Source organism: Punica granatum, chromosome 4 (assembly GCF_007655135.1).
Source record: "Punica granatum isolate Tunisia-2019 chromosome 4, ASM765513v2, whole genome shotgun sequence".
NCBI classification, from domain to species: Eukaryota; Viridiplantae; Streptophyta; class Magnoliopsida; order Myrtales; family Lythraceae; genus Punica; species Punica granatum.
In genome coordinates this window covers 39,825,763-39,840,594 of record NC_045130.1, presented here as the reverse complement: position 1 = coordinate 39,840,594, position 14,832 = coordinate 39,825,763, and the positions used below count along the sequence as shown (strand labels likewise).

At 36.8% G+C, this 14,832-nt stretch overlaps 2 protein-coding genes across 2 annotated transcripts; both read right to left on the bottom strand.

Moving 5' to 3' along the window:
* Window positions 1–1,197: 1,197 nt before the first annotated feature.
* LOC116204203 (ethylene-responsive transcription factor 2-like) lies at window positions 1,198–2,399 on the bottom strand. Its single transcript, XM_031536279.1, has one exon. The coding sequence runs from the start codon at window positions 2,272–2,274 to the stop codon at window positions 1,480–1,482; it is 795 nt and encodes a 264-aa protein (XP_031392139.1). The 5' UTR covers window positions 2,275–2,399; the 3' UTR covers window positions 1,198–1,479.
* A 6,622-nt stretch (window positions 2,400–9,021) lies between these two features.
* LOC116204200 (ATP-dependent 6-phosphofructokinase 4, chloroplastic) lies at window positions 9,022–14,309 on the bottom strand. Its single transcript, XM_031536274.1, has 14 exons — window positions 13,874–14,309; window positions 13,059–13,105; window positions 12,932–12,971; window positions 12,785–12,847; window positions 12,558–12,695; window positions 11,853–12,011; window positions 11,687–11,740; window positions 11,518–11,586; window positions 10,831–10,960; window positions 10,701–10,741; window positions 10,248–10,472; window positions 9,960–10,008; window positions 9,667–9,821; window positions 9,022–9,484 (listed from the first exon to the last, which is right to left on the bottom strand). The coding sequence occupies exons 1-14, from the start codon at window positions 14,123–14,125 to the stop codon at window positions 9,317–9,319; spliced, it is 1,590 nt and encodes a 529-aa protein (XP_031392134.1). The 5' UTR covers window positions 14,126–14,309; the 3' UTR covers window positions 9,022–9,316.
* Window positions 14,310–14,832: the final 523 nt, after the last annotated feature.

The window sequence follows — 14,832 nt, the reverse complement described above, 5'->3', positions numbered from 1 at the left end:
TCATAGGAAATAATCGATTAAAATTTAAATACCTTTTGTTATTAAAAAAAACACATATAAATAGTCGACCGAAATTCAGACACTTTTCATTATTAAAAAAAAAGTATAAGAGGGTTATAATTGTCCTGTGAATTTGTAGGGTGCTCATGAGAGTCGTGGAAAATAATTGGTCGAAACTCGAACAACTTTCATTATTAATAAAAATAAAAGCACATGCACAAAATACATATTAAAAATTATAATTTAAAAAAATTAAAAAGGAAGTGACTGCAGGTGGAAAAACTCTACCCACTCGCCACCTCCATCTAACAGACCCGTTCTCATTTTTTTTATAAATAAATAAATAAATAAATTCTGTCATCATTTCCTTTGAAAGAAAAAGAAGTAAAAATGACATCCATATATAGCCCATAATAAAATAAAAAAAATTATGAATCACTAAATATGATGGAAATGGATGATAAATTAGTCAAATCACATTATTATTTTTCAGTGAACAAAAATTATGGGAGATATTGTTATCACACTTTTGGAAAATCGAGCATTATAGATTATTTTCCCTTCTCATTACAAGTGCGTATTTTGATACTCAAATTTGTATTCTCCTCCTCGCGGATATTAAAACCACTCAACCAACATGTATTCACATTATTTTTCAATTACAATAGAGACTCATGGATTTAATACAATAAAATAAAAATCATAATAATTAATAAAGAGATATTGGTAATTCTACCAAGTATTAAATTCGAAACCATTAATTACTAATGCATTTGTCACTGCAATACACCATCTTTATTAACTTCCCAACTCTCCCCCCTCTCTCTATTCACCTTGACACTTTCACTCCTTTTACCATTCCTTTTTTAATTATCAATAAAAAAATCATTTTTAACTCTATAGAATAATTTATATATACATGAATATTATAAAAAAAATGAACATTTGCATAGATTTTAAGAGTATAACCAAAAAAAAAAGTCAAACCGTGCATCGGCGAGTGTACGCGTCTTGTGCTAAATAATTAATTAGGTTTTTTATGAGTATACCATATATATGTATCCACTGCTTTAGATCTGTCTACAGCTATAATTAATATACAAAATATTCTTCTTTGTTCGTAAAAATAAGTGAATGGAATGAATATAGCTAGCGATTGGACTAGCTTTCTTTCATGTCGAACGTATTACATTCAGATGAAACATTCATTATTTGTGCGTTGCAAATGCATTCTGTAACCTCAGATGCGTTTTAATGGTATGTATACATATATGTGTACGTAGAGTAGTACTTGTAAACTGGTCATTTCCCCTTCAACAAGTTTACAAATTATATTAATTCTGTTCCTTATTATAACAGAAATTGAAGCTGTTTATGCCTCGATTTCAATTTGCTGATTGTGCTAATTTCAATTCCTATAAATTATTTAATAAACAAAGAGAAAGAAAAAGAAAATTCCACGTGTACATACTGTAATTCCTAACTAACCAATAGCTGCTCGCCAAGTGGCAGTTGAGCTACCGCCTGCAACATAATGAATCCAGCTTCCTCGGCTTCTTTCACTGTTGATTCTGGTGCTGCGAACTTCTTATTCTTCTTCTTAGGCGCCGAGCCAGAACTGGAAGAACCACTACTGGGCTCTTGCTCCTTCCTCTTAGAAGCTGTGACCCTGACCGGAGCAGGTTCGCCGGAGTTAATCCGGTGGGGGAAGTTGAGGAGGGCCTTGGAGCCGCGCATCCTGAAGGCGGCCCGGTCATAGGCAAGTGCGGCCTCCTCCGCGGTCTCATAGGTGCCGAGCCACACCCTTGTGCCATTCCTCGCTGGGTCCCGGATCTCAGCAGCGAACTTCCCCCAAGGCCGCTGCCTCACTCCCCTGAAATGCCTTCCTCTGCTAGCGCTACTGCTGCTGTTGCCGCCTGGCGACCGCTTCCCTGGAACTGCAGGCGACCTCCTCCCGATCTCCTCGACGATGAGTCGTTCATCAGTCGTCGAGTACTCGTTGTAATAATAAGTTGGGTCGACAGGCCAGGGGGCGGATGAGGAGTAGTCAGAGTGGGTAGTGGAGGTCATGAGAGGGGACCAGCCGGAGGAGACGGCGTCGTGGAGGGAGTTGTAGATGAGCATGTCGTCGGGGTCGTCGACTTGGAGGGGGAGGTCGCCCCAGGTATCGGTTAGGCAAGGGAAGAGAGCGGTGAAGCTCGAGATCATTGAGGGGTTTGAATGCTGCGGCCGATGATGATATTGATCGTCCACTTCTATTGTTGTTTGGTCCATTTGTGTGTACGTATCTCTCTCTCTCTCTCTCTCTATATATATATATATGGCCAAAGAGCTTTGTCTCTGCAAATGAAAGAGAGGGAGACAGAGAGAGAGGGGAAGTGAGATGGAAATGGAGGGGGGAGGGCGGACTTGAGGATATATAGGCGCCAAGTGGGGGAAGGGAGAGAGAGAGAGGGGGAGTTTTTGGAAAATGAAAGAGAAAAATATCTTCAGAAAATGAAAATGGCATCAAACTTCTATTAATTGCCGTAATCTTGTCTACAATAGTCGTAGAGAAAACGGGATTGCTACAACTCAACGGCTTGGAATCAAAAGATGTTCGATTCTTTCGGTGTACACTCTGATATCTGATAGTCTAATTGATTTTCGACTAATTTTGTCACTAAGGGGTAAAACTCTCTAAGCTTGCATTTTTTTTCATTCATGAGATTCAAACATAAGACCTTACTTAAAAGGAATAAGCGTCGAATTGCTTGAACTAGGCTACGTTTGTATCTTCGGTTCAATTTTAATCACTAAAATCTTTGCGTACCTTTGTTTTTAATGTATTATTTTTATACTAAATAAATAGACTTTCTTATAACTATATATAAAAAAAAATTCAGCATGCGATTGCATTCTTTGATCATTGGAGATGATATAGGCATCCTTCGTTTTCTATATACAACATCATCCAAGGTCTAGCTAGGATGTTGGAGCAATCCAAATGAGTTGCAAATAATTGTGCAAGCATGATAATATAGCATACATTCATTAAAAAAAAAAGAAATGACAATCCAGCATACATAGAATTTTTAGAGAAATATATATAATAATATATTCACTTTTATTCAACTGGTGCGCTTAAGTCCAACCAGATTATATATATTTTTTAAATCTTTGATTAGGATCTTTTCGTGCCACCTCGACATGTTCTATGATTTTTTTTTCTTTGTTGACGTTTTGATAAATTACATGGGTGATACACCAAAAAAAAAAATTCAACAATAGTTGATTCAAGCATTGCGACATTTGTTCATCTTAACTAAAGTTTTAAATTTGAGTCTTGTGATTAAATAAAATCCTTGAGTACGAGAGTTTTACGTTTAAGTGACCGACCATGCTCAAATTAGATTAGTCAAGACACATTGAATTTCTAGATATTATGAAAAAAAAAAAGAAAAATGAGTGATATACATTGAGCAAATAATACCAAATCGCACCATATCTGTCAAGCAAATGTTCAAATGCATTCAAATGTCTTTCCAAGCCAAAAAAAAACAGAGAGTTTAAATGCATTCTGATCTATTATTGATGCATCACATCATATCATAAATATAGTGAGTCACAAATAATATATGATATTCGCGGCAGACGATTCTTCTCTTCCTTTATTTTATTTTGTGATTTCTAATTTTCATGTGATACGACATACATGCTCACTATTTCAAACTTAAATTCTTGAATCCAGCCAAGAGTTGATCTTCTTCGCAGTGCTTTACTATTTATTATTAGCTAGGTGCAACGTCGGGAAAGACCTAATTAAACCAATAACATTGTGGAAATTAAAGAAGGAAATAATTGATGACTATAATTGGGCCATTTAATTTAATTCACTGGGACATGATTAATCCTTCATGTCATGGACAATTAATTGCGATAGAAGATGATCAGGGACAGGACAAGTTAGACAAATTGCTAATTAATATATCATTTGTGTGATTGCATGGTTGGGGAAGGCAGGACATATATGCGGCTAGCTGGCGAGATTTTTAGCTCCCTCATCTGCCGACGTTAATAGCTCTCTGCTGCGGTTCCGGCTGTGAGGAATTTGGACATATGCATGTATGTATATATATGGAATAATGCAAATATATATACAATATTCCACGGAAATTAAATAAATTAGCTAGTTTACAAGAAGCATTGGACAGCATAGTTGTGAAATATATGTTATGTGTATATATAAAATATTCCACTAAAGTGAAAAGTATCGACACGATTATCTTAATTCATGAACTCATCTTTTGCCGAAGTGAAATCGTTAGTTTTAAAAAAGAAATTCATTATTTTGAGTAATTGAGTGAGATCGGAAAAAATGTCAGATCAATGTTTAAAGCTTATTAATTTTTCTAATTGTCATGCAAAAATATGTGATCGACAAATATAAGATATATATTATTAATTATATGAGTAGTTGTTCAAGTTCAACCTATGAATATACAGAAGTTTATATATAATCAGTAGTCGAACATCATATATATTCTGACGGTAAACGTGCATGTATCATAAATAAATTAATGTAATGTCCAAAGTTCACACTTGAAATTTGTCGATTTGTCCCAGGTCATTATTCCAATCAATCAATATCGTAACTAATGCTCTATTCACCCAAAAAATATATCTAAACTAATACAATACTCCACTCCACTTGGTTTATTTATTATTATTACTATATAAATCGTTATAGGTCGTTAGGATTACGTATCCCTTTTCTTTTGGTTGTTTCCTTCTTATACATATATAGTTAGTAAACCCCATCATCTCCAAATTTCAATAAAAGGAAAGCAGCCAAAAAATTATAGCAGAAATTCGGACACATTCCACTCTTCTAATTATTTCTTTTATTAGTTTGTTCAAAGAGCATGAACTTCTTTCTCTGCACTTGCGTGTGTGCGTATATATTATAATATGTGTATGGGTGACCCATTTCCCTGTTGTTCATGACGTCCTCTTCCGGCAAATGAGAGTATAATTTCCTTGACAAAACGAAGAGTGGCATTTTTTTTAAGATTTTTTTTTTTAATAAAAGCTCTTGTAACATCATCATATACTATAGTTTTTCTTGAAGCCCATAGGCCTAGTATAAGAGCAGGTAAAAAGTGAAATAAAGGTGTATGTGATTATGTGAATTCCATTAATAAGGATCGAATGCATGATCTCTTGATTCCGCCTCAGCGTCTTATATCTTTGCATTAAGATCCCTTCCTCAATATATACAATAGTAATTCCTCTCGGTTTCTTAGCCATATATATATATATATATATAAACAAATAGCAAATAGACCCCATGCATATGCATGGAATATCATTTTATTTATGTCTCACTAATTCACTAATGAAGTTTTCTTGTTATAAGATTCAAGAATTTTTAAAAAAAGTATATGTTATGAGTTTATTTTTTGACATCTTGTTTTTTTTTTGGATGAATGGTGAAACTTTCATTGATAACAAAATGAAATTACATTAGAGACCAACACCATTTACCCCTGTTCAAAACAATCAAATCTAGAAGTCCCAAAAAACTAAGCCAAATCAACTATAGGCAGTATCATATGCCTCACTATGACAGAATGTATAATTTTGTATGAGAAATGGGGAAGAACGGACAGTTTCGCTTGCACATCCAAAATGATCCTCCGAGTTATAACCGTTGGCAACGAGATTTGCCTTTGATAAATCCTAGTGTTCCTCTCCCTCCATATGCAGTAAATATAGTGAGTCCATAGAAGCTTGAGACATATGACGTCAAGCTTCTTTCCACGAAGAGAGGAGATCCAGCAAAGTTCAGTATTCCAGTCGACGTTGGGTCTATCTAGGCCAACTCGAGCTAATAAACTCCTCCATATCCCTTGAGTAACTTGACATTTAAAGAAAAGGTGATCACGAGTCTCCAATTCCCTGCTGCAAAATTCACATTCAGCTGCCGCAAGCGAGATTCCCCATTTAAGGAGCCGATCTTTTGTATCCAATCTATTGTGCACACTAAGCCAACTAATAAAAGAAGAGCGAGGAAGCTGCCCCTCGAACCAAACTGCATTCCTCCATTCCATCTTCTGTTCCCTGCTTCTTAAGCACTTCCAGGCATTTGCAGTAGAAAATTCCCCAGTTTTGCGAGGTGTCCATTGACATCTTGTTTTTTGCTATAGGATATGCCAATAAGGAAAATAATTATTAACATAATAAAAGTCGATTGAAATAATAACAATAAAATTAATGATGAAAAAAAATTAAAAGTAAAAGGAAATTTCTATATATATATATATAATGATCGGAAAATTATACACGTAATAAAAATAATAGATGTAAAGAGTACAGACTACGATTTCAACAAATTAAGCAAGATGAAATTTCTATATATATATATATATAATGATCGGAAAATTATACACGTAATAAAAATAATAGATGTAAAGAGTACAGACTACGATTTCAACAAATTAAGCAAGATTGGACAGACAAATTTTTTACGAAAAAAAAAAAAGAAGAAGAAAAAAATGCAGGAGGCAGAAAATATCGATGGATTTGTTGGTTTCTGCTATTGTGAATTTTGAGGTGGAATGTACTGATGGGTTCGAGAGGGGATCGAAAAAGAAAAGGGGTTATAAACGGATTTTTTTTCTTTTTTCTGTATTATAAATCATTCAAAATTTTTTTTGGTAGATATTTCTTTTTAATTTTAAATTATATAATAAGAATGAAATGCGTATATGAATAAAATTTCTTTTTTTTTATTCGGTAAAATCAAATAAAATATATAATCTAATAAATTTAATTTAAAATAACATAAATACTTGCAACACCCCCCTCTTCACCGAAAAAAGAAATGCAGCAGTACGAGAAGCTGCCATTCTCTACCTCGCAATGGTAAAAAAATATGCAGGTTTCTGTACCATTTGGGGCACAAATGAACACTCGACTATTAAAGTACGCGTAGTCGACTATACCTTAAAATCCTTAATTCCAGTCGACTATGGTGTATTTTATAGTCGAATGTGTTTATCTCGGGATAGTATAGGACTGTAACAATAAATTTATATACATATATGTGTGAGTGCATATATAGCGTTTCGTTTACCTTGAAGTTAATTAATTTTTAAGTTCATTCCGGCTCTTGTGTGCGTGGTTTTTCTTTTCATGAGAGAAGGTAACCAGAAAACTAAAAGCATGTATATACATAATTTCATCAAGGGATTCATGTATATAATGTGTGTATATATTTATATATATAGCTCTCCGTCAAACCTAGCTAAGACATATATTCATTGAATAATACATCAATTCTAATACATGCATATTATTCCTCAGTTTTGACCATCAAACAGATGTTGTTGTTGACGTTAATTTCTTTTTCCTTTTTTTCCCCCTTATAAAAAGGGCAGACAAATTTTACCACCATACCTACCCCTTAATTATTCTCTAGTTCGCTAGTCCATGAAATGAGCTTAATGGTTGAATTTCCAAAAAATGGAATTTAAAAAAGAAAAAAAAATGAAATCTTTTTGACCGGTCTGTTTAGAATTGTAATATATATATATATGTGTGTGTGTGTGTGCACGCGCGCGCGTCTGTGTCTGTGTATAGGTATTATGTAGATAGATAGACTGCAGTCTTAAAATAATTATATAATTAGTGCATTTCCTTTCTTCCAAAATCAATTAAATCTTGGGACCTGGGGTCTCAAGCAAAAGCAAAAATGCAGACAACCGCCACCCATGCATGTACCGTTTATAACGCCGCTATCTATGAAATTCACAAAAAAGTGTATATTTTATATATATATGAAAGACGAAGAGGACCGTAGTCATTTTATAATGGATCGATTATAGGTTGACTGACTGATGCCTGGATTATGTTATGCTCGATATAAAGGTCTATATATGTACATATAGAGCATGCGATATGAGAATTTAAAAAGATTATTGATCGATCGTTTTATTTTCAGGAGTAAAATAAATAAACACATAACATCATCGATTATCTGTATTCAAATTCTGGCTTTGTGTTGGCTTTTCTCGATTGATCAGTTTGAATAGGAATCGATTCAGATCATTTCTCCGCCGTCACAGCATGAGAATGCTTTGATAGTACGTGACAATATGGTCCTGTTGGGGCCACCTGATGTAAGCTTCAAAATCGGACATTGATTATACATTGTCGGCATTAATTTGCTGTCTCTCTTAATTACTAGCGTGCTGCTAAGCGGCATCAATAATCTCCAAACTACGTGCATATGATCAGGTCACTCATGAATGTGTATGTGTATCAGTGTATGAAAACGTTATACGGTCACGTGGGAAATGGAAAAGTCTGTTTGACCTGTCTCCCGTGGTTTGGTCAATGTGAACGATTCAGTTAACATTGGGAACTTCCTGGCTGCTAAGGACAATGAGTGCATGCACTTTGTTTTTTTCTCTGTTTTTTTTTTTTTTTTGGTCGGTAAAAAGTGTCGGTAAACTCATACCGTTTATGCATCGGGTCCACACCTACCGGTCAAGCACGAGATAGATATATATGATTACCCCGACGGACTGTGGACCCTGATAGCTCCCGGTTTACGATCACTGTGGGATATTCAACTGAAGCATCTAATCGCCGATCCTTTTAGCGAGATGCGCATGGAGTTTCGCAATAAGGCGTGACATGAACCTATCGGACTACGACCTCATAGTAATGAGATTATTATCACCTTTGTGGTGGAGGGGATACAAATGGGAATTGTTGGAAAGAGTTTGGAACCTCTAGAGCCCTCTTTTTTTTTTTTATGTCCAACTGCATAGTCAATTGACATGCATATGCATCGGCTGCAACAAGATGATGGACCTTCGAAGCTAATTAATAATCTCTTGACTCTTTCGACGCGGCTTAGAGTCGAGAAATCTCAGGTCGTTAAGAACTCAAAACTTCGTACTGAAAAAAGGTGCCGCAATTTTCAGCGAGTTTTCTTGAATGCATAAATAGCAATTTCTGAACCCTACTATCTACGTAACGAAATGAATGAATTCTTATTAAATGAACAAGCACATCGATGACTTTTCCGTGTAGTATACTGCAGCTGGAAGCAACCTAGCCTACAACGGATAGCACACATACAGCAATTGAGTTTGAGTTCCTTCGCGGAAATCGGGCCATCCGAAGTCAAAATGATATACACAGAAATCTGCACATTTTTCTCATTTCTTCCATATGCTGCCTCACGAAAGTGAGGATAATATGGAAGAAATCACATTGCAGATTACCTGCAGAACCACAAAGGCAAACCAGTAGTGTTTATATCTTAAATTGAATTGATCCTCATCTTGTTGATCTCCTCGAGTATAGCTTCATCAACTTTCCCCCGGAGCCCCTCAGGGTGGTTCAAGAAACTCGGTTGATTTGTAGAGGCGAGCAGTCTAGCCCACATCCTATCTGTCAATCTGACTGTGTTTGTAGTTTCCGTCACACGCTGCAGCCAAAAATCCCAAAACCGAAGCATAATAAGAATGCATGCTTACTTTCTCACCAAGAGTTTGTAAAAGAAGCAATACATATATATTGCACATAGTGGACCCACATCACTGTATGTTCGAGGACCCAATGCACACCCCAATTTATCCGTAACACTCGGGAGAGGAACTGAAGGCTTACAGAAATTGGAATATATGCATGTCTGCTGTTGACAGGCCCCACCGTGAATCCTGTAAACCCAGCCATAGCTCCATGTACTGCACTTTGGGCTAGAAGAGTGCAATAAATGTTGTCTGAAGCATTACTTGGCACAGCCCGAATCATGTATGTGGGGTCTGTGACATGAAAGTTGGAAGGAAAAAAAAGGGTTACGGGCAAAACAGCAAAGTAAAATCCTTAGCAGGCACATGCACATGTTGTCGTTGTAAGACCAAAAATGTAACAAGCTGTATCAATGTGCCATAAAGAGATACCAATGTACTTCATATTTATAGCCATTCTCCGCACATCTGTAAAGTGGTCCTGTAATATAAAAAATTTACATAATATTAGACTGAGTGATGAGTATAATATATGGTGTAAGGAAAAAACAGAACATAGTTTCCAGGAATCCACATAAACAGAAGCATTGCCAAATGCACGGGATCTTATCGTGAAGCCATATGTTGCTTTATTCTTTCTCACGGAGTTCATCGCGAAGTGAATTAACTGGTATTAGGACGAAGGGTTTATGTTTAAGGGGATGATAAACTTTGCTTCACCTTGACTCTTTGTGATAACCACAATCCAACATCTAGGAGTAGTCTGTTCCCAGATGCATCTTTCTCATCAATTCCATGCATGCTCTGTGCAACATATTCCTGTCCCGCCCCTTCCGCTAACACAATAACTACGTGCCCATTTTCTCTAAGCCGCTGGTCAATAAACTCAAAGAGCCCACCTGGACCTTCCAAATAGAAAGGAGACTCTGGAATCAAGCAGCAATCCTGTTACAGGCCAAACCTCAAACGAGTCAAACTGTTCTGCAGAAATTGTTCCCAAATAATAATAACACAATCCATACAACATCATGGAATGTTAGGGAAAATGAGACCACAACTCTTCAAGCACACGGATAAGGAAAATGTATAAAAAAGATACGAAACTAAAAAATTCAATTAATGCCAGGTCCTCCTAAAGAACCAGAAATCTTTTGACATGAGCAAAGTCCTTACCACATCTCGACTGGCCAATGTGGCAAACATGGCAATGAAACCTGATGGTAAAAAAGCAATGTCAGATAACGCGAGATGGTTAGACCTTTCAATGTTGTATACCAAGTCTTGCATTGCTGGAAACTCTTACCGCTATATCTTCCCATTAGCTTGACAATGCCGACTCCATTTTCCACACTTTCAACCTCTACATGAGCAGCATTTATGGCTCTCTGAGCTTCCTCAACAGCAGTATCAAAACCAAAAGACTTGTCTATCACCTAAAAGTAAATTTATCCATAAAGTTAGTTCAGTTTTCCTGAGGAAAGCAAACTGACCATTCTATTGCAAGAGATCGCTGCAGAAATTCGTTCCCTGTTGTGGAAAACAGAGAGGAGTTTCGCATTGCGGAAATAGAATTTGAAAATTTTTTAGTATGACATTTATTTAAGATTAAATTTCCTTGCCAAATCATTTTTAGGATGACAAAAGGGGGTATAAAAAACTACAGGGAAGAATAGAGTACTGTTATGCACGAATTAAGCATCTTTTTTTCCCTTTTGATAAATGAATGAAGAATCTTTAATGAAGGTAGTTAAGACATTGCAGCACAAACACGTCAGATCATATTTTCTCCAAACCCTTCCTCGATGATTCATCTGTCAAAATACAGCAATGATATTCAAGCATATCCCATCCAAGCAATTATGACCTAAACTACAATACTACAATTACATTCAGTAAAAAAGGTCAATGCTCTCGCTAGCATAACTGCTTCTCAAATATTTTCCTGCTTCAGAGATCTGTAAAGACACAAATAAAGCTGGTCATAACTTACTGATATATCATTATCTATTGTTTTGGGAATACCGGCAACGGCCACAGGTAGACCACGTTTCTCGACTTCCTTCACAAAGAACAGAGCTTGCATGTATTATGTCGTGCCATCAAATAGCCAACAGCTAAGGGCAAAAGCAATGGTAGATGAATAATAAAAAAGTAATCACCTTATATATAAGAGCAGCACCTCTCTGCGTACCATCACCGCCAATTATGTATACCTAAAGCACATTAAAATACAAAAAACTATCAACTTAGATCCTTGGCCACGTTCTGGTGTAAGAAACTGATTGCAAAAATACACTCGTAATTATAAAAGGACTCACTGTCCACCTGATTTATTCCACGGTCTTGAATGTTATCAACTATCTTTTTTGTGTCATGACCCCCTCGAGATGTTTGTAGAAAAGTCCCACCGTGTTTATGGATATGATTCACAACCTTAGGTGTCAAATTGAGGGTATTTTTAGAGTAAAATCCTCTATAACCTCCCTGCAGCAGCAACAGTTTCTGAGTCAGGCACTCGCGTGGGTATGCTTCAGAAAATTGTTACACATGCCAACAAATGTGACAAAGCAAATTAGGGCAAGGAAGCCATGTAATTCCAAACTAATAGAATAAAAGTTATAAATGTAAAGAGGAGATGCTGAAAAAGCTACTGACTTACAAGACCAATATAGTCGATATCTATATAAAATAAGGTGGCGTGGCAAATTGAATACCGGGTTGTAAGATATCTATATAAAATATGGTGGCATGGAAAATTGAATATCGGGTTGTAAACAAGAGGGTATCGAAATTTACAAGTTAATGTAACCGAATCTACTTGAAGTTGAGAGCAAAATTAGTATAAAGCATATTAATAAATTGCTTCCATCATTTGTCCAGGCAAGTTCACTCTTCTTTTTTTTCCCTGCCAAAGGGAGAAGATATACTAACAGAAAGGTGGAAGGCCCCATACTATCTCTTAACACTGACCATTACACCAAAAACAAGACAAACTTACCAAGAAAATCATGGGATAAAGATTGAACAAACCTCAATACCAAGAATATCATCAACGCCATACATGTAGTTCAAGCCACATACTATCTCTCGGATCACAGTATTTATACCAGGGCACAGGCCACCGCAGGTCACTATGCAAGCACGAACTTCCTCAGAATTAAAATAAACCTGTTGGAAGACGAGGTACATTTGTTGAGTATCACGGGCAACATTTGAGTAAAGTTATAGCTGGCAGTCCTTTACATATAATAGCTCACCTCTTCTCGAGGACCAGCACGTTGAAAATGTACTCCTCTAGGACTACCTTTCTGGACAACGATCTGGACCAAGACAACATTTTAATTTAAAGCAGAATGAAAGAGAGAGCGATAGAGGAACTCTCGGAAAAACATGAAGCTTTGTACCTTTTGAGCAACGGCATCTTCAGGGGCAACAAAAGTTTGCCTAGCAAAACAAAGAGGATCAAGAAATAAATAACGACCAGAAAAGGCATCTGAGATGATTGATCAGGGGTCAACGAAACAAACTTACTTAACAATAGCATATGCTTGGCTTTTTTGCAATGGATTTGGATACGACTGCATTCAAACAAATCGATGTATCATATGAGGAATTCCCTTCCGTTACCCAGCGAGTGATACAATTCTGAGCACATCTAGACTAAAAACTACGGTGCACAGAAATCACATATACATTTCACAAATGGTGAAGGCTGACATCCAAGACTAGAAATGAAACACCTATGCCAATCGATCAAAGGTCAGCTCTATCAAGTCCTCCATCAGATTAGAATAACCTACAGAATTAATACCCACTGAACAAGGCGAGTCATAATAAATAAGTACCTTCTTTTAGATTTAGATGCAATCGCAATAAAAGACTAAGGTCCCGTTTAGTCTGCTGGAATGGAATGGATTGTATAGTGGGAAATATAATGGTATTGAGTGAAAAAAAAAAAGGGATTTTCTTTAATGGCCATTACAAACTGAATGAATATAATCAAAATATTAGACTTACTTACTAAGATATCATATTATATACACTCTTAGATATATAAATTAAAAGAACATATATAATAGTTCACAACATAGAGCATGAAATGAGGAAATGACCGTTCCTTTTTCTTTTTTGAGAAAAAACTGATTCCATCAAAACTGTTTCTTTCTTTGAGGAAATGCTCATTCCATCAAAATGAAGGAAAAAGATGATAGTGAGGTAAATGCCCTTTCTAACACTAATAACAAAATGAAGTGGAATGAAGAAATGAACATTCCATTCCCTTCCGTTCTATTCCCGCATAGCAAACGGGACCTTAAATGAAAGGTAGGGAAGGGTCGGTCAGTTACCGGCAAATCGGGCAAGAAATCGGTCAAGTGAGGGACGTCCTCGAGAATGAAACCGTCATTATCAGCTGTCCGGCTCAGACTCTGAGCCTGATCCCCATCCCCATTCACAGCTCTCACTGATCTCTTCAGGTGAAGAACCGAAGGCTTGCTCTGGATCTTGAGTGAGCTCGGCTGCAACTTACTGGGGCAAACCGGGAGTTTGGAGGCGAAACTGTGAGGCTTAGCGGGAGGAAAAGCAACTGAGAGGTCCATGGACTATGAGTCGAGCTCGGGAAGCTGTGCTCAATGGCGGGAGATAAAAGCTTCGCGAACCCACGAAGATCTTCCGATTTTATTGGAGGAAGAAAAGGTGGAAGCCGTGCCGTGCAATGGGACTTTGATTTTGCCGGGACTGGTGTTAGTGCTCTGCTGAGGGAGACGGAGGATCGATTGACCGATGAAATTCAGTCAAAGACGACTTGTACTTGTACTTCTGAAAATTCTCTTTCGACCCCATACAATTTATATTTTAGCGTGAAGTGCCCTGAACTTTTACCTAGCAGCTGCAGGACGGGATTGTGCCTACAGGCGGGTGTTTTTTCGAAGCCCGTGTTCGCAGCTTCTCGCCGAGTGGTACGCACCCGAAACTTCGGGGTGAGGAAGATGAGTCATTTTCATTTGAACAGCGAGCAAAGGGATGCTTAACGCCTCCCGATAATTGAAAGTTCCATTAATTTACTATGCGAGTCTTTGCCATAATTGATTTTTTACTGAATTTTATGAGTGATCTAATTAATAAATAAATGTACTTAAAAGCTAGAAGAACATATCGAAATCTTCCGGGCCACACAATGCCCTTTTATAAGTGCTGAAAACTATGGAGAACTTCTTACCATTTTCCATTCCCTTGGGATGGGAAACAAGAAAGCTCGTCCTTCTTACCTCCCAAGTCCCTAGTCTTGTATGAGCGGGTAGAAATA